The following is a 23,652-nucleotide window of genomic DNA, read 5'->3' on the forward strand; positions in this document are numbered from 1 at the left end:
CTCTCCTCTGCACTTCTCAGCTGAAAATGAAGGCTACTTTTCCCTTTTGAAAAAAAGAGCATAGGTACCTTTTGCATTTATTTATTTTTAAATGCATGTTTGCATGCAATGGATTTAGTTTGGCTTCAGGTCAGCTTCCACACCAGCAAAATACTGAAGTCTCAAAAAGCTTCCATCTTTTCTATTTTAACCCCCTTTGTCATTTAACTTGCCTTTTCTAATTGTGCCTTTCTTTTCCCCAGCTCTGTCCAAGCTAGATTCATGCTATCCAATGCCTTGAGTGCACAAGAGAAGGCTGCTCCCTTATTCATTCCATATGAATTCACCATTTTGGGGGGGGGAGGGGGTGTCAGAAAGCCACTCGTCTTCCACCCCCCACTCAAAGAGTACAAGAGAGAAAATGGAGTTTGAGGAGAGGGAGAAACTTAAAGTAAACATATATGTATATAACCCTATTAATTTTGAATCTGCTGTTCAGATTACAAGATGGTGGGCAAATAATATGAATAATTGAGGGCTATGGAGTTCTCTCCCTAACATCCTAAATGTGTTTGCCTGCGGTGTTTGCCATATGGAAATATTAAAAGTATTTGTGAATATTTTAAAAAAGGAAAGCAGAGGGAACTTCGAAGCATTGTCTTCTGCTCAGGCTTGGAGAAAAGGGAGCTGCTGGGAGTTTGTCAACCTAGGGATCATGGCTGTAAGGGCCGCAGCTCAGTTGGCAGGACACGTGCCCTGCATGCAGAAGGTCCCAGGATCAATCCCCGGGCATCTCCAGGTAAGGCTGGGTGAGGCCCCTTGCTTGAAACCTTTGAGAGCCACTGCCAGTCAGTGTAGACAGTACTGATCCAGAAAGACCAGCTTTATTCTTTTGTTGAAATTCCTGCATTGCAGGGGGTTGGACTAGATGACCCCAGGGGTCCCTTCCAATCATAGCTGTCAATGTTCCCCTTTTGTAAGGGAAATTCCCTTATTCCGAATAGGATTCCTTGCAAGAAAAGCGAAAAGTTGACAGCTATGCTTCCAACTCTACAATTTTGTGACTCAGTATAAGGTGGCTTTCTGTATTCCTATTTAAACTATTTATCAGGGAATCAAGCAGACCAGAATCTTTTTTAAAAAAAATTAGAAGCTAAAATCCAAAAGAAAAAGGGAATAAATGAAGAGGGAAGGCATAGAAAGTAACTGAGCTGCATGGCCCACTTCATAAAAGAAATAGACATCCCTTTGTAAATATTCAAGCTATCATGAGGAAGGAGAAGAGACTCAGAGATTTAATGTGCATCTGATTCTGCCCCCCAGCTGGCAGACAGGATGGTGATTCCTCCTCCAGACAGGGTGTTTCATCTTCAGCGATGAAGGCCTGAAAACAAAAACCTTGGGATTTAAATGGGGGAACGGAGTGGCGCTCAAGTCATTTTGCCTGGCTGCCTGTTTTAGTAGAAGCCATTGGGCTTGAGGGCTGGGGAAACGAAGCCCCAAGAAGGAAGATGTCAAGGCATATGTCAGGGAATCAGGAGCAGGAACACTGGGGAGAGAGGATTGGGAGAGCGAAGGGGAAGAATCCGAGGGCAGCGTAGGGGAGTATGACAGTGGCTCGAGAGATTCCATGAGCTTCTCCAGCGAATCAGAAGATTCCCAGAAGGGGGCGCCGATGGTCAGGGCAAGGGGGGTCCCAGGGGGGACGCACCAGAAACAAGGAGCCAGAGGGGAACCCCAAAGCAGCAGTGGAGGATCGGGACCAGTTTCCCCACCAGAGCGTAGTGGGGGGGAAGAGTCACATGTGTCAGGGTCAGTGTCTCCTCCAGAGAGGGAGTCAGGGCTGACCACGCCTCCAACGGAGGGGAGGTCAGTTGCAGCTAGCCCCCCCGAAGTGGGAAGCAGTGACAGCAGCAGTGGAACGGTCAGGAGGAAAGCTGCTGGCTGGGCGCGCGCGCCAAGTTCAAATGTGCAGGCGCGCGGAACAGCAGGAGACCCGGATGGGGAACCAGCTCCTAAAGCCCGCCGGAGGGAGGGAGAAGGCTCAGGGGAATCAGCGGGAGAAGAGGCTAGAAAGGGCGGAACCCCGGCGGGCAGGCGGACCCAGAGGAGGAAGGAGCAGCGGAGAAGGTGGAGCAAGGCTAGAATCTTAAATTGGTGTCAAGGGGGAGGAGACTCAGACGGAGCATCAGCGGTCTGACACTTGAGACGTGGAGCTGCGCGCTGCGGCTCTGGAAGTGAAACTGAACTTCAATAAAGACTTTTATACTTAACAACGAAGCAGCGTTGGTCCTTTGTGAGCTGGGACCTAGGGTAGCCCTGACAGCATACAAGTGCAGAGAAAGAGGAGATGGGAGATGCTGGGGAACACCTTTTGAATAATGAGAGAGGGGAGAGAGAGAGAGAGAGAGAGAGAGAGAGAGAGAGAGAGAGAGAGAGAGAGATGGTCTCTCAAGCAGCTATTAAAAGCACTGGGGTTTTATCCATCAAATACAAGGTGTTAGTATGCCCAATTTACAGGAGGCAAGGAACATTTGTCCACAAAAGACGTTAATATCGCCATTTTACAGAACAGGAAGATGGAGGCAAAGACCATTGCATCCATGGCAGCACCACAGAGGCATCCAGCTTCTGTTATCTAAATGCCAATCTTAGCTGTTGTTTTCTTTTTCAGTTGGCCCTGAGATGCCTTTTATATAAAAAAAAAGTCTCACTCAGCTGATCAAAGGCTTTTAGGGGCCTGGCTAATATTTCCCAATTTATTAGGAAGTGTAACTGTAGTGGTGGTTTCTGTGTGTTTGTCCTAAGCAGAGAAGGATGGAAGAGTCAGACAAAGGTGAATTAATGCTTTGCATCCCATAATGAAATTGGAGGATGGTGGGCTTGCACACTGCCTCACTCCTTGCAGCCTCTGCTGCAACTGAGGCTTCCCAACCCAAGCATTCAGCTTTTCGAGTCCCACTCAAGCAGCCTTATGTGTTGTGTGATCCATTCATAACTGCCGCAGAGTGCATGGGAAATTGCAACCAGGGCTGGCTGTGACATTGGCCCAGAAACTAGCCAGAGAACCCAGACACAGGGATAAGGGAGTAATTCAGTTCAGTTCACATTTAAAGGCCAGCCTACCCAGTCTGCACTTTCTGGAAGAAAGCAGTAACCAAAACACTGCCATCCTGAGAAATTCGCACTTCTCCAAATTTTGCAATGCAGTTCTCCAGCCAAGCAACACGTACAAAAATGCATATACTGGGGCATAAAAATTAATACACTGGTGAAAACAACACACAAAAATGGTTCATACTGGAGAAGATCAATTCGCAATAATATCTACAGTGGTACCTCAGGTTACATACGCTTCAGGTTACATACGCTTCAGGTTACAGACTCTGCTAACCCAGAAATATTACCTCAGGTTAAGAACTTTGCTTCAGGATGAGAACAGAAATTGTGCAGCTGCAGCAGGAGGCCCCATTAGCTAAAGTGGTGCTTCAGGTTAAGAATAGTTTCAGGTTAAGAACAGACCTCCAGAACAAATTAAGTTCTTAACCCGAGGTACCACTGTATATTGGAGGTAATGGCAAACAAAAAAAATGTGGATATTAGGACACTAGGATGCTGATGGATTTTCAAGAGGATTTTCAAGAGTTTTTATTTTAATTGAAAACTGATGTGGAAATGAGGAAAACCAGTTTTAAGATTGGAAAATTGAGGCACTAATCAGACTTATGCAATAGTTGGGGGTTATAGTGGGTAACGTCCAAATTACAGAGCCCCCACTCCAACGCCAAACCCCATAATCAGAGTTCTGGCATTAACTAAGACAAGCCAGAGGTCCATCTAGTCCAACAATCTCTTCTCACAGTGGCCAACCAGCTGCAGAATTCGAACGTAAGTGCACTCTCCTGTGGTTTCCAGAATCTGGCATTCAGAAGCATTCCTGCCTCCCACAGTGGAGGTGGCAGGTCTCCGTCAGTAGCCATTGGTAGCCTTGCCCTCCATCAACTTGTCCCGTCATCTTCTAAAGCCACCTGAGATGATGGCCATCGAGCAACCACACAAGCCTTTGCAAGTGCAATCCCAGGAGTGCTGATGGTTTTTCTACCAAGGGTTTCCAGAGGTTTAGAGGGTGTTTGCAGGCTTTTACACTGCTGCTCCCAATACTCACAATTTCACTTAAACGTGTGGTGCCTTGGAACGTAAGCCCTGCATAAAAGGGGAGTTGCCTGGTGCCTAAAGATATATAATGAAGGCTCCAGGTGAGTCTCCCTGGGAAGGGCATTCCACAAACGTGGAGCCACCACAGAAAAGGCCCTGTTCTCGTGTTGCCACCTTGTGTACCGCAACATACAGATTTTCCAGAAGTGACCTACGTTCTTTTCTATTTTTTAATCTCTTTATTAGATTTCATTTTTTGAAAATACAGATTTAATCTAAACTAGCCTACTCTAAAAAAATTAAAATAAAGTCAGTTTCTACATTATTCCAGCCACTTTTGCCTCTGGACCTACCCTCCACAGGCATGTGTTCACCGGAATATTGCCCAAAATGTTGCTGGGAGAAGGCTGGGAAGTCTTCACCCACCACACATTGCCTGAATTGTTTGCCAAACTCCTGTTCAAATTCAATGAAGCTGTCGTCTGCACATGTGCAAGAATTGTCTCAAGTGTACACACCTCTGCTTAAAATTTCCCATTGGGACAGAAGCTGGCTTGAAGGGAAACACAACAAACTGCAGCATTTCTCAGGAAACAACAGGATCTGCATGGACCGTGGCCTGCTCCCCTGTGTGCTCTGCTTCAAGTGGGAGCTTGCTGGAGTCAGACTGTACCCACCTTAAATCTCACACATATTCAAATTTAGCTCAGCCGGCTAAGGCCGATTGCCACTGACATCCTCCAGAACTGAACCCCCCACAGTGGCTATTCCACCTGGTCATTATGTAACTATTATGTAAGAGCTGGCACCCAAATTAGCTTCCTCCCTCTCTGCCCACCCCTTTCTTTCTCCCATTTGTCATTGAGCCAAAGAGGACACTCTCTGTTCTTACACAGTACTTAGGAGAAATGTTGAGGTCTTAGCAGTGATACCCAACTAAACCATACTCAGAGTAGACCGAATGAAATCAATGAACCCTTGCATTGATTTCATAGGTCTACAGCATAAGTAACATTGGCTTTCACCCTATATTACAACAACGACTCATTTCAGCACACGCACCGACTTCAATCAATCTGCTCTGAGCATGATTAACATTGGCTATCGCCTTATATCGGCATTTGCCAGCCAGGTGCCTGCCAGATGTTTTGAACTGGGACTGATGGGAATTTTGGTCCAAGATATCCAGAGGACAGGTGGTTGGCAAAGGCTGCCTTATATTATTTATAATACTTTCGGTGCACACAAATACTTTTCTGCAAAGGTGAACAACACAGGTTTCCTCCTACACACGCACACCCCATAGTTCCCATGATGGAACTCATGTCACATTAATGACCCACTGCAGGAACCAGCCTGGATAAACCCAGGAAACAACATTCCCCAACTCCCTGGGCTTCCTTCTCCCCTCCCCTCCCCCTCGCGCCTTTACCTCCTTCCCAAATGATTTGCCCAAAAACCAAAGGAGGCTTTGCCAGGAAGCTCTGACAATAAATCAATGTAACCTTTCAAAACCCATCTGATCAAAAGGCAGGTTTGCTTTAGTGGTTTTGCGAGGGAAGTCTGACGCTTTCCAGATCAGTGCTCTTACAGGTTCCTAAAATCATTAAGGGGAGGGGTGGGGATGCTTGAAAGCAGGGGGAGAAACAGGTTTGTATAATAATCTCCTTTTGTGGGACCTTGGAAGCAATTACAGCCCTGACCTCCTCCCTTATTTCCCCCACACACACCTTCCTGCTCGCCTTTTCATATCCTATAGCCCAGATATAGCCCACTGCACAGAGGAAACATCCCCACCAACATACTGGAAAGAAAGGAGGGTGAGTGGCTGCCTGGTCCTTTTGGGGAGGAAATGGCAAAAGTTGTCTTTCACCCTCCCCACTTCTCTCTGTCTGTCTCTCTCTCTCTGTCCCATCATTTCAGATTGGAAGCGCCTCAAGGCAAGCGCCTGTCCCCTTGCTCTTCAACAAGCACAATGCATGCAGATGACACTACAGTGGTACCTCTGGTTAAGAACTTAATTTGTTCTGGAGGTCCGTTCTTAAGCTGAAACTGTTCTTAACCTGAGGTACCACTTTAGCTAATGGGGTCTCCCGCTGCCACCGGAGCACGATTTCTGTTCTCATCTCTTCTTAACCCAAGGTACTATTTCTGGGTTAGCGGAGTCTATAACCTGAAGTGTCTGTAACCTGAAACATCTGTAACCCAAGGTACCACAGTATATAAAAACGCACCATCCCCATCCTTGCCACCAGGATTGGTAGATCTAGGGTTGGTACCCCATGCTAAGCTGCACAAGGTAGGCTAGTTTAAAATAAGGGGCTCATGACTTAACTTGGCTCCATTAATTTCAGTCAGTCTAACGAATATATAAGAAGAGCCTGCCGGATCAGGCCAACGGTCCATCTAATTCAGCAGCCAACCAGATGCCCCAATGGGAAAAGCCTGCAGGATTCAAGCATAAGAGCATCCTCCCTCTCCCTTGGTCTCCAGCAGCTGGCATTCAGAAGCATTGTTGTCTCCTAACTATTGGCTACAACCTTTATTTGTTTGTTTCACTTCCATGTGAAATGTTATGATGATGTCTCTTTTCCTCTCTGTTGAAGTATCTCCTTCAAAACAACCCAATTTAAAAAAATAAAATAACCTTTGCCTTCATGCCTTTAATCTTCATCTTCCCCCATCCCAAAACAAAGTCTATGTTCACTGGTACATGTGAACACATTTAATCACTTCCTAACCTTTTGCACGTCCCTGTTTTCAGTCTTGTTGCCACATGACTGCCACAGTCTTGTTTGTTTGTTTGTTTGTTTGTTTGTTTGTTTGTTTGTTTGTTTGTAACACTTGCAAAGCCCAGCAGGGTCTTCTTGTCAATGTCATATTGTAATCCTTTTGGGAGCAGAGGCCCATGATTATTTAGTTGTCTTTATTTTGGCTCACAAGACTGTCTAAAAAAACAGCGATGTAGCTGCTGAAATGGAATACACAGGATGAAACAGTTAAATCAGCTATGATTAAGTGGGCACAAGACATTGGTCATAACATTATGTTTGAAGACTGGGAATGGTTGTGGACCACCGGTATAAAGTTCACGGCATGTAACGCCTTAAAAGAAAATATTATGAAAATGATTTACAGGTGGTACATGACCCCAGTCAAACTTGCTAAGATTTACCACTTGTCTGATAATAAGTGCTGGAAATGTAAAGAGAATGAAGGTACATTCTTTCACCTCTGGTGGACGTGCCCAAGGATAAAGGCTTTCTGGGAGAAGATCTATAATGAATTAAAAAAAGTATTTAAATATACATTCCTGAAGAAACCAGAGGCCTTTCTCCTGGGGATGGTCGGCCAGTGGGTGCCAAAGAAGGACAGGACATTCTTTATGTACGCCACAACAGCAGCAAGAATACTTATTGCAAAGTATTGGAAGACAGAAGAACTACCCACCGTGGAAGAATGGCAGATGAAAGTTATAGATTACATGAGACTGGCAGAGATGACCGGCAGAATCCGGGACCAGGGAAAAGAGACATCGGAAGAAGAATGGAAGAAATTTAAAGACTATCTTAAGAAGTATTGTAAAATTATGGAATGTTGAGACGTTTGTGGATTTGAAAATATAAGGTTGAATGCTGTAACTATTATGTTATATGAAAAGAAAGGTTAAAATTTACTTATCAGAAAATAGGGAAGGATTTGTTGAGCATAACTAATTAAGGATTGGAATGCAGTAAGGGGAGGTATGAGGAGGTCGGGAAAATCTTGTATGAAAAAGGGGTTTGAAATTATACATGTGGTGTTTTTTATGTTTTGTGTGTGTCTATGTTCTTGTTTTGTTGTGATTTGTGTTTTTAAAATTTGTGAAAAATTAATAAATATTTTATAAAAAAAAAAAAAAAAACAGCGATGTAGAATGACGCAACTATATTGGTGATGCTCTCAGGCTCTCCTTCACTCTTTGCTTGTAGGAAACCCTTTCCAGACTGAACTGGCAAAAAAACACCTTATTACCTGCCCACAGGAAGAAATGCATTGTTGGGTACCACCCCAGTCTCTCAGTGGTGAAAGACTCCAGCGGTCGCAGTGCTTAACCGTGGTTCAGTTTCCTGGAAACAGTGGTGAGTGTGATGTCTTTAGTATATATGGTTTTATATCCTATGGTCAGAGGCAGTATGCTTCTGGATGCCCATTGCTGAAAACCACAGGAAGGGAGAGTGCTCTCACACTCAGGGCCCTGCTGGCAGGCTTTCCACTGGGGGCATCTGGCTGGTCACAGTGACAACAGGTTGCTGGACCAGGAGGTCCATTAGCATGATCCAGCAGGACTGGGTTATGTTCTTATGCAGCCACCCCAGATTTCGCCAAACTGCATCAACTCCAGCCAGCACAGCTAAAGGTCAGGGATGCAGAGAGCTGGAAGTTGTGTGACTCTGATTTAGGATCTCGTTTGGAAGACCAGCCAAGTTCATTCATCCCATACTCTAGCGACACACTAGATCAGGGTTTCTCAAAATTGGATTCTCCAGCTGAACCCAAGTCCAGCTGAACCATCGCTGAAGTTGGCTTCAGAGTTCCTAAGGTGGGGACGGCAGTGGTCTTTGTAACTGCTGAGATGACAGCCACGAATTCAAGACAAGACAGTGGACCAAAGCATCACTTTGGCATGACTTCACCGGGGTTTGGCACCTCTCAAGATATTGTCACCAAACTTGGCAGAAGGGTTTGCAAGTCTTTACCAAGTTTGGATGCCAAGTGCCATGTTTGAATCAAGAAGGTGGGGCCAAATTACACCGACACCCACTTTTGAAGCATAGGTTTGGCCACTTCTTAAGATGCCACCTCCAAACTCAGCATGAGAATTCATGAGATGGGACAGCGGTCTTCATTGTCTTTGGATGCCAAGCACCATTTTGAATCGAGATACTGGACCAAAGATGGTGACTTTGCCAGATTAAGTGCTGCAGAAAAGGATAATATTATCATAGGGTCCGGGGCAATGAAGAAACAAGCCCCCTCTTTTGTAACAAGTTTCCAATGTCCGGCTCTATTGAAAAACCAACAGTATCTGTTTTGGATCTGAATTGATCTTAAATACATGCTGTTGTCATTTTCTTTAACTGCTTTTATATTTATGATTTCTAAATGGTTTTTATATATGCAATCACTTTAATTGTTTCTTATATATGTAACTGTTTTATATATGGTACTATATTGCTTATTGCTTTGGGATGTCTCGGGGGAAGCAACTGTTATTGAAACAAACAAGAACAATATTTTACTTTGTTTACAGGGCAGCATTTCCCCCTGGAAGTCAGCCAAAATTTGCATTCAGCCACATAAATTAGCATTTGCGAATTTTATGCAGTTTTTAGCCATGTGTGCCTTGAGTCTTTTAAAGATCTCACAATGCCCTTCAGCCTACCAATAATCTTAAACAAAACATCCCTACGCCAATTAAATTAGGCCTGTGCAATTCATTGATGGGGGTTATGTTGTTGTTGTTTGGGGTATAGTTTTTGTTTGTTATTATGCTATGTATTTTTGTGTTTTTATATTGCATACCGCCCTCTGATCTTTGGATGATGGGTGGTACAGAAATAGTAGCAATAGTCGTAGTGGACTATAGGCTGCAATTTGAACCCAGCTTATTTGGGAATGAGCCCCACTGAATTCTGCTTCTGGGTCGAAATGGTTAGGATTGTACTATACGACTGCAGCCTCAAGCACAGTTATTGGGGAGGAAGACCTATTGAAGAGAGCAGAGTTTCAGAGGAACTGGGCACAGGGTTGCACTGTTCATACTTTTGTTGACTGGATGCATGGAGGCAAGGGAGGAAAGCTTGGAGCCTTTAGCCAGTCTGTCTGTAACAGTTTGGGAAAGTGAAAAAGGAGGGGGAGGGAGGGAGAGAGAGAGAGAAAAAGGAGGGAGAAATAAATTGAAGAGAGAATAAATGAATGAAAGAAATAGTGAAGTACATAGGCAGACAGATATAGATAGAGGGAGGGAAGCAGGAAGGAAATATATATAGTCAGAGAATAAATTAAAGACAGTGAATAAATAAATTAAAGAAAGAAAGAAATAATGAACAAGATAGATGAAGAAAGAAAGAATAAACTAGAGCGATAGAGAGATGAGGAGAAAGAAGGAAGGAAGGAAGGAAGGAAGGAAGGAAGGAAGGAAGGAAGGAAGGAAAGATAGATGATAGATAGATGATAGATAGATAGATAGATAGATAGATAGATAGATAGATAGATAGATAGATGATAGATTAGATTAGATAGATATCTGGTATTCTCCTCCTAGCCTGCTCCTTCCTGGAAGTCCAGCCCTGGCAGGCTGATAACAAAGTCTCTTCTTGCTCAGCGAAATCCGCAGCTGGGTTTCTTCCCCCGCCCAATTCACACACACAAACCCCTCATCTCCGCAAACCGTTGAGGGGCCTGCGATGCTCATCTCCTGCGCCTTATTCATCCCGCATCAGCGCTTTTCACTTGGGGGGCTGGAGTCAAAGGCGAATGGGTCCCTTGGCACCGCTGGTGCATCTGTCGCCTGGGAGGGGATGGAGGGAGCCGGCGGGCCGTGCAGCTTGGCAGGAGGACGGAGGATGGAGGAGGAGGAGGAGCCCGGCGCTGGCCGCCAAGTGGACCCTCTGGAGATATGGGGCCAGGGACTCTGGGCTCTCGCCTTTCCCTCTTCTCCTTTGTACTATTTCTCATTCATTATCTCTCTCTCTCTTTCTCTCTGTCTCTTTCTTTCATTCCCTTCCTCTCTCCCATTCAGGGCTCTCCCAGTCAATCAGTTCACTGAGCATCCTTCCTTGTTTCTGTGCAGGGAGATTAGACGATGTCGGCTCTTTCACGCGCCTTGTGGGTATGTTAGACGACAGTTGTCTCAAAACAAGTGACTCCGGGCGCTCCCCCCGTGCATTTTCACCCCCCTTATCTCAAAGGGGGCTTCCACGCTGTCGCTTTTTTTCAAAAGAAGGAGGTTTGATCCCCTCCCACCAAAAAAATCAGGTTGCGCAGTTATAGCTGGGGAGCAGGAACTCTTGCACAACAAACCGGCTTGCGCCCAAAACGTAAGACTTTCTGCTCTCTTTTTTTGCGAAAAGGAAAGTGACGGAGAGAGGCACTGGGAAGTAGCGCTGGAAGTAACCTCCCACAAACAAATTCGAATTATAGCTCAATAAATCGGTATTTTGAAGCTCTCAAAGAGTCCTATTTGGAGCGGGGAAAGAGACGTGTCTTCCCCTTTATTTCTCCCGTTCTCTCTACCTTTTCCCCTTCTCCCCGTGTTTTCCCTCTCCCTCCTTCCCTGCCCCTCTCACTTTCTCTTCTTTCTCTACATGGGGGGAGAGGGGAATCAATGAGAATCATTATGAACCCCCATACCTCCCCCCCGGAACCCTCCCCTTTTTCTACACTCACATAGGCAGAAAGTCAAGAAGCAGACAAGCAATGGCAAAACCCAGAGACACTTTAGACGCGGAATCCGTAAAGTTAGGTCTGGCTTTAGATACGGAATCTGCAAAGTTACGTCGGAATGCGTCCCAGAGACGATTTAGACACGGAATCTGCACAGTGACGTCGGAATCCGTTCCAGGCACGTCTTCGACGAGGAATCTGTCCATGCAAAGCTTTTTTTCTTTTTCCAGCGTTTGTTTGAACCCCTCTTGCTCATAAATGCAAACTGTCTTGGCTTCAGTAAAAGGGGAGCGCCCTCAGAGAGGGTAAATCGCGAGACTACTCTCCTAGGAAACCTCCGACGCGACCAGCGAAGCCTAGGCACGCCTCTTGAGCAAAGCTCAAGGGCGACTTGCTTCCGAGTAAACATGCATAGGATCGGGCTGTTGGGGCGCTCAGGATCGCGGTCTGAGCAGTTCGATGATCCGACCCACTGCGCGCCTTGGCTGCCCTGCTAAATCCTTGGGCAGTCTAAGATCTTCCAACGCCTGCAGATCTTCTTATGTAACGATATTTCTTTGGAAGCAGGTCCCTATCGGGGTGCGCGGAGTTTCTTCCTAAACCACGCTCGCTGTGGATCGCAGCTATCTCATTCTCTTAAACTAATGGTAAACGCATCTCACTAGTTTGCTGGTGGTCGGGCTGCAGTATTCCGTATTAATCGTTTCTCTAGAATTGACCCGCAGGTCCAGATCTGGAAACGGATTTCATGGGGAAAACGTGGGCTGGGTCTGCTCCCCTAAGCAACGTGTTTCGAACAGGGGGGCGCAAAGAGGCTTCACTCTGGATTCACTAGGTTGTAAATCGGATTGAGAGGGGTGATTGGGGGAAGAATAGGGGTGTTGCTAACCTCACACTCCGCCCTATGTTATTGGGGGGGGGCAGGATGTATCAGTTTATGGCAAACTTGCAAGATAGCAGAAATACTTCAGGGGTGGAGAGTCAAGAGATTAGCTGAGGTGGGGAGGAAGGTTATCTCTTGAATTGATTTGAGCTTGCAAAAACTGCCCATTTGGGGGTGGGGTATTTTCTGGAGCGACTACGTTAAAAGAAACAGCAGCAGCGCAATCCTATGCGCCTCTCATCAGAAGTCCTACTGCGTTCAATAAATCTTATTTCCAAAAAAGCGTGTTTTACATGGGTTTTTAAAACACCATAGTTTCGCCTTCACCCCGTTGTTTTAACACCACATGTTTGGTCTCCAAGCAAATAATTCATTCTAAAAGAACTGGCATCGGGATCCTAAGCAAATTTTAGACGGGAAATAAACGCTCTTGGTTTCACATCCCTTCCAACTAAGGGGAGAAACTTTAGGGAACAAACCGATTTCACTTTATGAAAAAAAGGAAACTTGCGTTTGTGTGGCAGTTTTGGAGAAACCTTGGTTTGTAAGAATGTTGTTCCGTTAGAAAAACGAAATAATAAGAAAGGAGAAAATGTAGGAGTTCGATTTTTTCCCCAGGATAAATAAACAAACCTAAAATAAGTAGAAATGAGACCGTTAAAGGTAGCATAAATAATTACTGTATATTATTATTATTAGCAGAATTAATAGCAACAGCAATCTTTTTGTTTCCATTATTATTTTGTCCCTTTTTCTAGTCCTTCGAGGTGAAAAACAATTACAACTAAATTCATTATTTTTTTATTTTTATGGTTTTTCTTGTTTGTTTGTTTTGGCACTCGGAGAGCCAAACCGAACCGGGGAAGTGTCGGAATACCGTCTGCCTGCGAAATTCTTCGGCTCCACTCATCTTGCTAGTCATGTTGTGTAAACCTAAAGGCGAGAACTTGTTAGCCTTCTATTTGAGAAGGGCTTTGACTGGGAGGGGGGTTTAAATGTAGCTCTCTCCTGTTAAAAAACAAAGAAACACGGCTGTTTACTCAGAGGTTTGAGCCTCTTGACCGAAAGCGGCAAGATTTTAGGTGGGGAATTTGTCAGAAGGGGAGATTTTAAGCGATTCGCGTTTCTGCAGTGAATGGAAATCGACTTTTAAAACTTCTATTTTCGGGGAGGGGGCAGGTGAGGGCTGGAAAGAGGGGGTGCCTCCGGCCTCCCTTCCCCCAGATCAACAAGTGCTACCTGGATTAAGCAATTTGTACGACACACAGACATCTTTTTGTCTTCTCCTCGAGTCATCCATTTCCAAAGGCTGGCCAGCCCCATATATATATATGAGTAAAAGTACAGAAGACAAACGGGGAGGAAAAAGGGAGAGATACCTATATGGATGAATATATTCCCCCCACTTCACTCCAGCCTCGAGGCCTAACCCAGAGCTCAAGAGTTCATCTTTCACGGAAATCCCTCCTCCCTCCCCCCTCCCAAAAATGGTCACATGAAACAGCATCCTTCACAAAGCATGGAGAGTTTGTGTGCTGGATGTTATATATATATTTGTACACACAGAGAGAGGGAGACTAGAGCCATTGAAAATAACGAGCCTGACTTGTATCGATATATTTCAGTGAGTAAAAATTAGTTGAATGCAACCCATGCACGCACACTTGACACACGTATACACGCAGTACGCATACATACACATTGTACTCCCTTTTTAAAAAAAAACTAGAAGTACTGCAGATTTAGGGAACGTGAGGACGATCTTATCAGGACGTCTCCACCCGCGTCCTCCCGGGCTAAAGTTCTTCCTTCCAAAATACCTTCACCCCCCCCCCCTCGCGGATGGCGAGGTCTTTCTCCCTCGGTCCGCTCCGAGGCTGCCCCTTCGATCTGCCAGCACATTGGCTTTTGAAGGAGTTGCCTGCATGCTGTGTGATCTCCTTCCCAGTGCGCCGCCCGCCCCCGCAACGCCCAGGATCTCCTCCTTGGGGATCGAGTGCTATTTCTGAAGTCCAGGCAGAATGCAGTCAGCAATCGAGGTTCTAGACATCAGGAGTCTTTTCGCCCTGACATCTCGCAAAACACACACAGACTTTATCTTCTTCTCGCCTCCCACCCGCAACGTAATAAGGCCCCATTTCCATTTCAGACTAGGAGGAGATTCTTGACCCGACCCTCAGCAAAACACCCACACGCACCTCTTTTGCCAATGCTAAACTTTTTATAAAACACACAAAGAGAGAGATAAATCGTATACAGTGAAGTTGAGTTTCCTCCCTTTCAAGTCGGACGAGCGATTATGCCCCCTTCCCTTTCTGCTAAGAGAAACCTTACTTCATTTATTAACTACTGAGAGTAGAGCCATTCGAAGCAATGGCCCTCAGTCCGCAGGTCCCCCGTCTGCTTCAGTGGGTCTGCTCCGAGCAGGTCGAGAAGTTGCGCCCCAACCTTAGCCGCGCTCAGAGCAGACCCCTCGAAACCCACGCGAGCGCTTTCCACGGGTCCACTAGACAGCACAGCCCCTGAGCTGGTCCCAACATCGATTCCAGGCGTCTCCCTCGCCTGAAACCCTGGGGAGGGCGGCTGCCAGTCTGTGTGGACAATATTGACCTCAAGTGCACCAAATGGGTCTGGCTCTGTATAAGGCATGATTGCCTACATTCCTAGTTCGATGCAACCCCTTTTAAAAAGGAAAAATAAAGATACACACATACATACACACACACACACACACACACACATATATATCTATGCTTATCTCTCTCTCTCTCTCTCTCTCTCTCTCACACACACACACACACACACACACACATGCCTATCTTTAAAGCTATGGTTTTCCCAGTAGTGATGTATGGAAGTGAGAGCTGGACCATAAAGAAGGCTAATCGCCGAAGAATTGATGCTTTTGAATTATGGTGCTGGAGGAGACACTTGAGAGTCCCATGGACTGCAAGAAGATCAAACCTCTCCATTCTTAAGGAAATCAGCCCTGAGTGCTCACTGGAAGGACAGATCCTGAAGCTGAGGCTCCAAGACTTTGGCCACCTCATCAGAAGAGAAGACTCCCTGGAAAAGACCCTGATGTTGGGAAAGATGGAGGGCCCAAGGAGAAGGGGACGACAGAGGACGAGATGGTGGGACAGTGTTCTCGAAGCTACCAGCATGAGTTTGACCAAACTGCGGGACGCAGTGGAAGACAGGAGTGCCTGGCGCGCTCTGGTCCAGGGGGTCACGAAGAGTCGGACACGACTAAACGACTAAACAACAACAACATGAATACAACAACACGACTCGCCTGCAGCTCTTCTCCGAAAGGACCTACCGTTTGGGGCGGCGGGTGCAGAGGGTTGACCCCTCCCGATCCTCGGGCTCAAACTCTCCCGAAAGTTCCCTCCTCTCCATCTCCATCAACTTCGGCGAAGAAGAGCGCGAGGAGAGAGGAGGACGCAGGCAGCCCCTTCTCTCCTCCTCCTCCTCCTCCTGGTCCTCTCTCGTCCAGGATCCTCCTCCTTCTCCCCATCCTAAACAGCCCCCAACCCTGCTCTGTCCGCCCCCCCCCGCCCCGTCCGAGCGCGCGAGCGCAGCAGCGCACCTGGTGGGAGCGGCGTCCGCGCCGTCGGGCTCCGGGCCGGGCTCCCCGGCTGGCCTCCTCCTCCGCCTGCCGCGCGCGGGGTCTCGCCGAGGAGCCTCTGATGATGGGCGAGGGGAGGGCGGGGCGAGAGGGGCGCCCTCGGATTGGGCGCCGGCGGCGGTGACGTGGCGGGTCCCTGCATAAGGCTCCGGCGTGGAGGCGGCGGCCAACATGCAGACTATAGCGAGGCTGGAAGGAGCAGCGGCGGCGACGGCAGCGGCAGCAGCCCGGGAAAGGAGGCAGAGCGAGGCGCGCGCGGGACTGGAGAGCCCGGAGCAGCAGCAAAAGCACAGGCAGCTCCGCCTGCCAGAGGCCTCGTCCCCTCGCCTCCAGCATCGGCCAGGAAAAGAGACTCAGGGGAAGAGCTCCTTTAATTCGATTTTTATTATTATTATTTTTTAAGAGGTTGGGGGACCTGCTGGATGTCCTCAGCAGCCCGGGAACGTCCTCGCCAAGCCAGCCCCGCATCAAGCGCGTCCCCATGGACCGGGCCAAAGAGTTTTTGACTCCTGGACTCACTCCGAGCCCATAGGGGTAAGGGAACTGCTGCTGGTCGCTGTTGATTGCTTACCTTACCCCCCACCCCCATCCCACCCCCAAAGGATTTTATATTATAGAAAAGGGAGGAGGGCGATTATCAGCACCGATCTGGGGGTGTTCTTAAAATAAAATTAGGGGAAAATTGTTTTTGTTTTGATTTTGTCCCGAGAGAGGGGGGAGAGCTTGCGCTTCCCCCTCCCGCTCGATTTCCTAATATGAACATCGTTCTATTTATATAGCAGACATCATATTTCTCTCCTCGCCTTGCCATCCCTTCCTCTCTGGCTCCTCAAAATATCTCCTCTCTCCCTTTTCTTGAGACCCCCCCAGGCTCCTGTTTTGAGATGCCCCAGGCATTGCAGCCTATGATTCCGGACGATTCTTTTTTTTAATGTTGGGGAGGGGGCTCTGATGTGACTTGCACTTTGACCTCTGACTGCTCTACCTCAAACCTGCGAGGACTCCTTTGTTTCCACCTCCACCCCCCCCCCCACGCTCCTTTACCTTCCAGCATACTGACAGCACCTGATTTGGCCTCCTCGATTGCTCTCATTCGTTATTATTATTAATAATAATAATTCAGGTTCTTGAAGAAGGCTTTTTTATCTGGCAACAACCTCAGCCACCAGAAAAAGGCCACGAAGAAGATTAGTTCAGTCTCTGGTTCTTGAGCCGCCAGCCTGGCCTCCTCCGGACGCTGGAGTTTTTAATTTTTGGAAGATTTTTTCAAAGAGAAGATTTATTGATGTTGTTGATGATGGTGATGATCGTTGGCTTTTGAGTTTGATGTTCCCGCCGGGACTTCGTTGAGAAGATCAACTTCTGCAGACAGCTTGCTCCAACGTGAAGGTTTTTCAAAAGCGCCGAGCCTGGGGAGGGTCTTCCCTACACCCACCCACACACCCGGGTGTGTGTTTTGGGGTGCTTGTTTTGGGCATCGATTTCTGCCTCTGCTGTGGACATCTGGGAAGGAAAAGCGTCGCCTGCCCGCCTGCCTCCTCCAGCCTTGCTTGCAAACTTTTGATCCTACTCCGCCTCCAGAAAAACACAAAAAAACCCCAACAACTCACGACGACATACCCAGCGCCACAGCCACAGCCCCCAACCACCCGCCCGCCCCCCTAACCAAAGACAATGGTTCACTGTGCCGGTTGCAAAAGACCCATCCTAGACCGCTTCCTCTTGAACGTTTTGGACCGCGCTTGGCACGTCAAATGCGTTCAGTGCTGTGAATGTAAATGCAACCTGACCGAGAAGTGTTTCTCCAGGGAAGGGAAGCTTTACTGTAAAAACGACTTTTTTAGGTGAGTCCAAAACTTTTTGGATTTTTTTGGAGGGGGGAAGGGATGGTCTCTTTTGTCTCACTTTCTGTGTATACTATGTGTTTACTAGGGAGTAAGCCCACTGTGTTCCGTGAGGTTTGCTCCCGGGGGAATCTGCCCTTGCGCGCTTGGCCCTAGGGAAGCGCGTTTTAGGACTGCGCAAGGGTGTCTGGGGGTCGCAGCTCGCATGCTTGCTTCTAAGGAAGCGTGCATAGGATCGCGGCTTGCATGCTTATTCCTGGGTGGGTGCATCTAGGATCGCAGCTTGCACGCCTACTCCGGCGTGAGTAGGGTCGCAGCTCGTGTGCGTCCTCCTGGGGTTGAGCCCTGTTAAACACAGTGGGACAACGTCCCTCTAAACACGCCGGAGATTGCCCTGTTCATCAACTTTGGGTAGCAGGGAGGGGTTATTCCACTAACCCACCTCCGCAGCATCGCGTCCAAGTTAAGGTACCATGCCTGAAACTTTTCTCCTGCTTCCCGCCCGCCCCCAACATTACAAACCACTTTATGTGCGTAAGGGAGAGGAGCAGTCAGTACCAGGTTTCGCTTGCCCCCCCAAAAAAAAATAAAACAATACTTTCCGGGCTTTCCTATCTGCCCCGGGCCCTCTTTGAATTACCAGGCTTTGTGGCCCCAGGATACCTGACGGAACTACCCGGCCTCTGAACATGTACAAAAGTGCTTTTTCTACCATCACAACTAGAGGCAAGCGGACTTAGACTTTGTAAGACCCCTTTTTAAAAAAATTATTGCCTGGATAAAATATTTGGGGGAGGGCAGGCTGATCAGTCCTCAGGGCAAGGATATTTCTGTTTCGTGCAGCACATTATTATTATTATTATTATTATTATTATTATTATTATTATTAACTGCAACTATAAGAAAATGCGGGATCCGTTATGCGTAGAGAGGCTCGTCTGTTTTTCTCCAGCGGGCCTTTGTTCTAGAGTAGCAAGCGAGGACTGATGGCTGTGTCAGCTGTCAGTCAGTGCCTGGGAAAAGGGAGGGTGACCTTAAAAAAGAAAATGATTTTCTCTCTCTCTTCTCCCTCCCGCCTCCCAGGACAAGGGTGGGGGGGTTGGACTTTCTGCAAAGTTCAATTCGGGAAATCTCTCTCTGCGGGCGTTTCTAATATGACCCACTTTAACAAGTCACACTTCCCTTCTCTCCCCCCCCCCCCTCCGCCCCCAATCGCCAAATCTCATCACCGTATATGGCCTTTTTCCTAAATCAAACAAAGGACAGAAGGGAGAAAGCGGAATCACTGGAATTTTAAAAAGTTTTTTTAAGAAAGGAAACTCCTGTATTCCCCCCCCCAAAAAAAAAATATGTTCAGAACCCAGTTCTTCAAATCTGCCTGGTTTTCATACCGGAGATATAAAATAACTCAGTCGACGTTATCACGATAAGTGAGCGGAAGCCTTACTCTGAGGAGACCCACTGAATTTAACGAGCATGGGAAACTTCGTTCGTTTCAGTAGGTCTACTAAGAGTACAGCTTGGCTGAATACAACCCATACGTGTGCTTGTGTGTGTGGTCAGATACAGGTAAATCTAACAGGATGAATGGATAGATAGATAAATAGATTAGATTAGATTAAACCTCCTAGCAGCACCTTCCTCAAAGGCGGGGAAAGGACTTTTGCATATCATTTTCTGTTTTCCTTTCCAATTTCGTAACAACGTGCAAGAGGCGGGGTTGGCATCGGTTTCCTTTCGGCGCCCATCGATTCAATCGCGAGAGGAAGATCACTGCTAAAGCCACTCTTTTTATGATCAAAGAAAAAGGTCCGAGAGTAAATATATAAACAAAAGGTTTGTGCGAGAGGGGAAGGAGGGATTGACCTTGAATTGCTCAGGTTTCTCTCTCAGTGGAAAAATACGCCACGATCACAGCCCACCCTGATACCATAAAGCGCTTCTTTTGAAAACTGGGCTTCTTTTAGGTGTTTAAAAAGAGCCAAAACACCAAACCCGATCAAACACGTCCTTCTCCTCCCCTCGCCCTGCGAAACTGAATGATGCTCCCCGTCTGGCCAATATTTCGTCTTGCTATCCTTCCTAGGAGGCTAACCTTTTAACGGCATACTTTGTTTCTTAATAATCGTAATTAAAATGATAGTAAACAGCATTTTGGGCAATTTAAAGAAGGTGGGAGGGAGGCCAACTTTTAAAAACAAAAATACCCCAGAGGAAAATATGTCTCCTGTTTATTTTTGCTTTATAAGAATTCCGTTGAGGCTCAGAAGGTTATTAAAAACGATGCACGCGAAAGGAGAATTTTTAAATGTGTTTTTATGCAATAAAATAATAATCGTGATAATATGCCATTTTGGCGCATGGAAGCGGTATATAAATTAACGTAATAAGATATATTTTTTTAAGCGCGTTAAGTGAAACGAGCTCCTCTGTAAGCAAACGCTCGAGTAAATAATACCTTTTTACGCGTTAAGCTTTCAGGGAGCATTTTATGCAAAGGAAGGACTTTGACCCGACAGGCAACAGAAACAGGATTATCTGAAGGGCTGGGGCAGGGGAGAAAATCTAAACACGTCCCTTCCAAAAAGCTAGGGACTTCTAAATGCTGCGATCCTAATTTCACCGACTGGAGAGTAAACGCCATTGAACTCAGTCGGGCTTTTGAGTAAACACGTTGGTGGTTACAAACTTAGAAAAATCCGGGAGGTGAACAGCGGGGTCTTTCCTTCTACTCAGAAGTAAGTGCCGTTGAGTTCAAATCGACTTATTCCCAGGCAAGTGGAGCAAGGCCTTGTGCAATGGCACTTACTCCTGAGTAAACGTACGTGGGGGTTTCCCCCTTTCAAATGGTGAATTTAGGTTGGCTCGCGCCTTTACGCAACCACCCCCACTTAACTCATTCTAGAGAGATGTTCTCCTCTTAATTCCCAATTTATTTTATTTGCCAGCTACTTTCGGAGGTTAGCAAAAATTAAACCGGCAATGGACTGGGGGGCGGAAGAAACCCGACTTTTGCTTATGTAGCGTTCTCTTAGGCGTGGGGTCGGTTTACAAAAACACGCCTACACACAATAATAATTATTAATAATAATATTTTTATTGTTTATACCGCACCAACCTGGCTGGGTTTCCCCAGCCACTCTGTAAAAGTTGTTTTCTCCTGCCGACTTAGAGCACACACGGGGGCTGTGTGTATTGGGAGAGGTGTAAGAATTCACCTAGGAAATCTCCCTCCTTGTCTTTGCAAATTCCAAACTCCAGACGAGCGAAGGAAGCGGGTTCCTAATGCGAGGATTTGCGCCTTGTGCACAATCCCTCTGCTTGTTTGCTGTGAATAAGCCGGGTGATAACTAGATCTCAATAAGGAAATGCGTTTCCGGCTGACGAAGCGATTGGTGCCTGCGTGTCCACACGGACAGGCACGCACTAGGGTCCCGTCCTCTCTCCGCCACCCGCAGCTGATCTAAGAATTCACTTTGCACCCGCGCGGGCGACTTGGAATCCTCGTTTTCACACGTCTAGATCCCAGGAACCCCTGGATCTGTGTTGATCCCTCCCGCAGGGGACCCGCTGAAATGAATGGACACTGAGGTCCATTAAGTCCAATGGGTCTACTCTGAGTAAAGTCACTTGGACGGACACACATTCCTTATCCATCTACCCGCAAGAGTTAGGGTGGAGATGGCAAACCTGAGTTTCCAAGACTGGGAAGAGTATTTGAGGGGAAAGAAGTCGGGTTTTTTTTTTAACTTCCCAAGGCGGGAGGAAAGGAAAAGTCCAGTCCATCGGCTGAGAACTTCCTAAGACGGAGGCCCCGTCCATCGGCCGCCTTCCTGTGGTTTGAAATGGGCCGAAGCCTCGATTCTGCCGAAGCGGCTCTGCAAAAGGCTGCGCCGAAGTCAGCGCAGTCTACAGAAAGCGGAAAGGGGAACCCAGAGCACAGGGTTGGGGGGGGGTAGAAATAAAAGAATTGTGGGGGCTGACTGAGCAAACAAAAAAGATTTAAATAGTTAGCTGGCGCTCTGGAAACCCTTTCGGGTCTGGAGAGCGGAGCGCGTAAAAGAGATGCACATAAGTGAGAGGATGGATGGATCACAGCGCGGTCCGAGGCATGTTTACTCGGGAGTAAGTTCCTCTGGTTCCTACCGGCCTTGTAAAAATAATAAAAAAGGAAATGTTTAAAGAGAAGGGAGGGGAAATATGGCTGGCCAAAAAGAACGTGGCGCCCAGAATAAAAAGCGCGGTGGAGACAAAAGAGCTGCGGGAGGAAGCGAGGCGAGGGAGGAAAGATCTCAGCCGCGGAAAGGGAATAAAAGCAGCGAAGGGAGAGGTGGTGTCCGGAGGGCCAGGGAAGGGCCGTGGCTCCGTGCAGGCGAAAGGTCCCCCGGCTGAAATCCGCGGAGAGAAGCTGCCAGCCCGTGTCGGCAATACGAAGCGCCAGATCGGGACCCGGCGCCTGATTCAGTCGGCGGCGCTTTCTGTTCTTTGAGCTTGGCAAAGGGGAAATAGGCTGCGCGGGGGGGGGGGTGAACTAATGTTAGGAGCCAGGAAGGACAGTTCCTCGTTAAAAGGATGACCTGTCCCCATTGTCTAAATCCACCTGCTCTCTGTGTTGTCCCCTCTCATCTCGGTTCTTTCACTGCGAGCGATCGCGCACCCTCCCCACAAAATAAAACAACCACAAACAAACTAGTTTGTTTTTCCCCCTCCTCAATACACCACCCCCACCGGTCCCCCAGAGGCGATTTCCTCCCTTCCCCATGGAAAGATGCCATCCTGTGCAGGTCTACTCGCAAGTCAGCCTCCAGAGGGGAAAGAGGATTGTTCCTGGATCAGTGGGTGCCTAAGGCCCGCTTAGGCTTCGGAGTTTTAAGTTTCTCGGGACTTACTTCCGAGTAGGCACGGGTAGGCTTGTCGGTGTCAAAAGACACGAGGGCGCTAGCCTAAGAGAGCCTTACTTCTTTCTGCTTTTGGGGCCTCCTTGCTTTTCCGTCAAGTTTCTAGTCCCTCTTGTCCCGCGTTGCCAATAAATCCTCTGCGAGCGGCCTTGGCTAGCGGGACGAAAGGGCTTCCTGTATGCAATCATTCCCAGCTTCACCAACCCCGTCGCTTTTTCCTTAATTATTTTATTTTATTTTGCACCAGCAACCCTCTCCCGTGGAAGAAAAATAAAGAAATCTGATTTTTAAATAATAATAATAATACAAAAACAACAACACTCAAACGCTTGGTAAGATGCCATGAGCCAAACCAGTAGGTAAAACGGGCTCCCTTCCAATTTTATACCCACCATGTGTGTCCACGGCTCGAAGCACGTGGGAAACGTTAAACCCGCTAACCCATTCGACGCCTTGATTTCCAGGCGGCTTTACTCCTAGGTAAACCAGGTCGCTAAATAGGCATTATTGTCTCTGTCTCTGTCTTTCCTTCGTCCCTTTAATGAAACAATTCGCATTTGATTCCTACTTCCCTCCGCAAGAAGAAGCAGCCTTCGGCAAACGCCGACACGTATCTTAAACGGTCGTGTGCACGCGCGGTGCTAGCACAAGGGAAGCGCGTGTTGGTTGTGGTTGTTTTAAGAACCCGCTGGTTTCAATGGGAGGCGGTGAAGCGCGCCTCGCCTGTGCGGTTCAGAGCAATGGGGCGGGAGAAAGGTTTCGACTTTGGCTGAATCGCGATGCCTGCCTGCGCACTTGGGAACAAGATGGGGAATGGAGGGGCGACGTTACGGA

General features: G+C 47.4%; 1 protein-coding gene and 2 long non-coding RNA genes across 3 annotated transcripts in view; 2 read left to right on the forward strand and 1 right to left on the reverse strand.

Moving 5' to 3' along the window:
* Positions 1-9,583, forward strand: part of LOC310750231 — a 22,689-nt gene extending 13,106 nt beyond the window's left edge. Inside the window, exons 2-3 of the long non-coding RNA XR_014541999.1 lie at positions 8,106-8,255; positions 9,428-9,583. This is a non-coding gene — a long non-coding RNA (uncharacterized lncRNA). The remainder of the gene's footprint in view (positions 1-8,105; positions 8,256-9,427) is intronic.
* The window catches only part of LOC310750257, a 21,690-nt gene extending 5,585 nt beyond the window's left edge, over positions 1-16,105 (reverse strand). Inside the window, exon 1 of the long non-coding RNA XR_014542028.1 lies at positions 16,038-16,105. This is a non-coding gene — a long non-coding RNA (uncharacterized lncRNA). The remainder of the gene's footprint in view (positions 1-16,037) is intronic.
* Positions 16,106-16,271: 166 nt separating this feature from the next.
* The window catches only part of LHX1 (LIM homeobox 1), a 54,732-nt gene continuing 47,351 nt past the window's right edge, over positions 16,272-23,652 (forward strand). The window contains exon 1 of the mRNA XM_083587886.1: positions 16,272-17,920. Coding sequence (XP_083444012.1) covers positions 17,751-17,920 — 170 coding nt within the window. The 5' untranslated portion in view covers positions 16,272-17,750. The remainder of the gene's footprint in view (positions 17,921-23,652) is intronic.

This window comes from Podarcis filfolensis, assembly GCF_964270895.1.
Source record: "Podarcis filfolensis genome assembly, chromosome: 15".
Lineage (NCBI taxonomy): Eukaryota > Metazoa > Chordata > Lepidosauria > Squamata > Lacertidae > Podarcis > Podarcis filfolensis.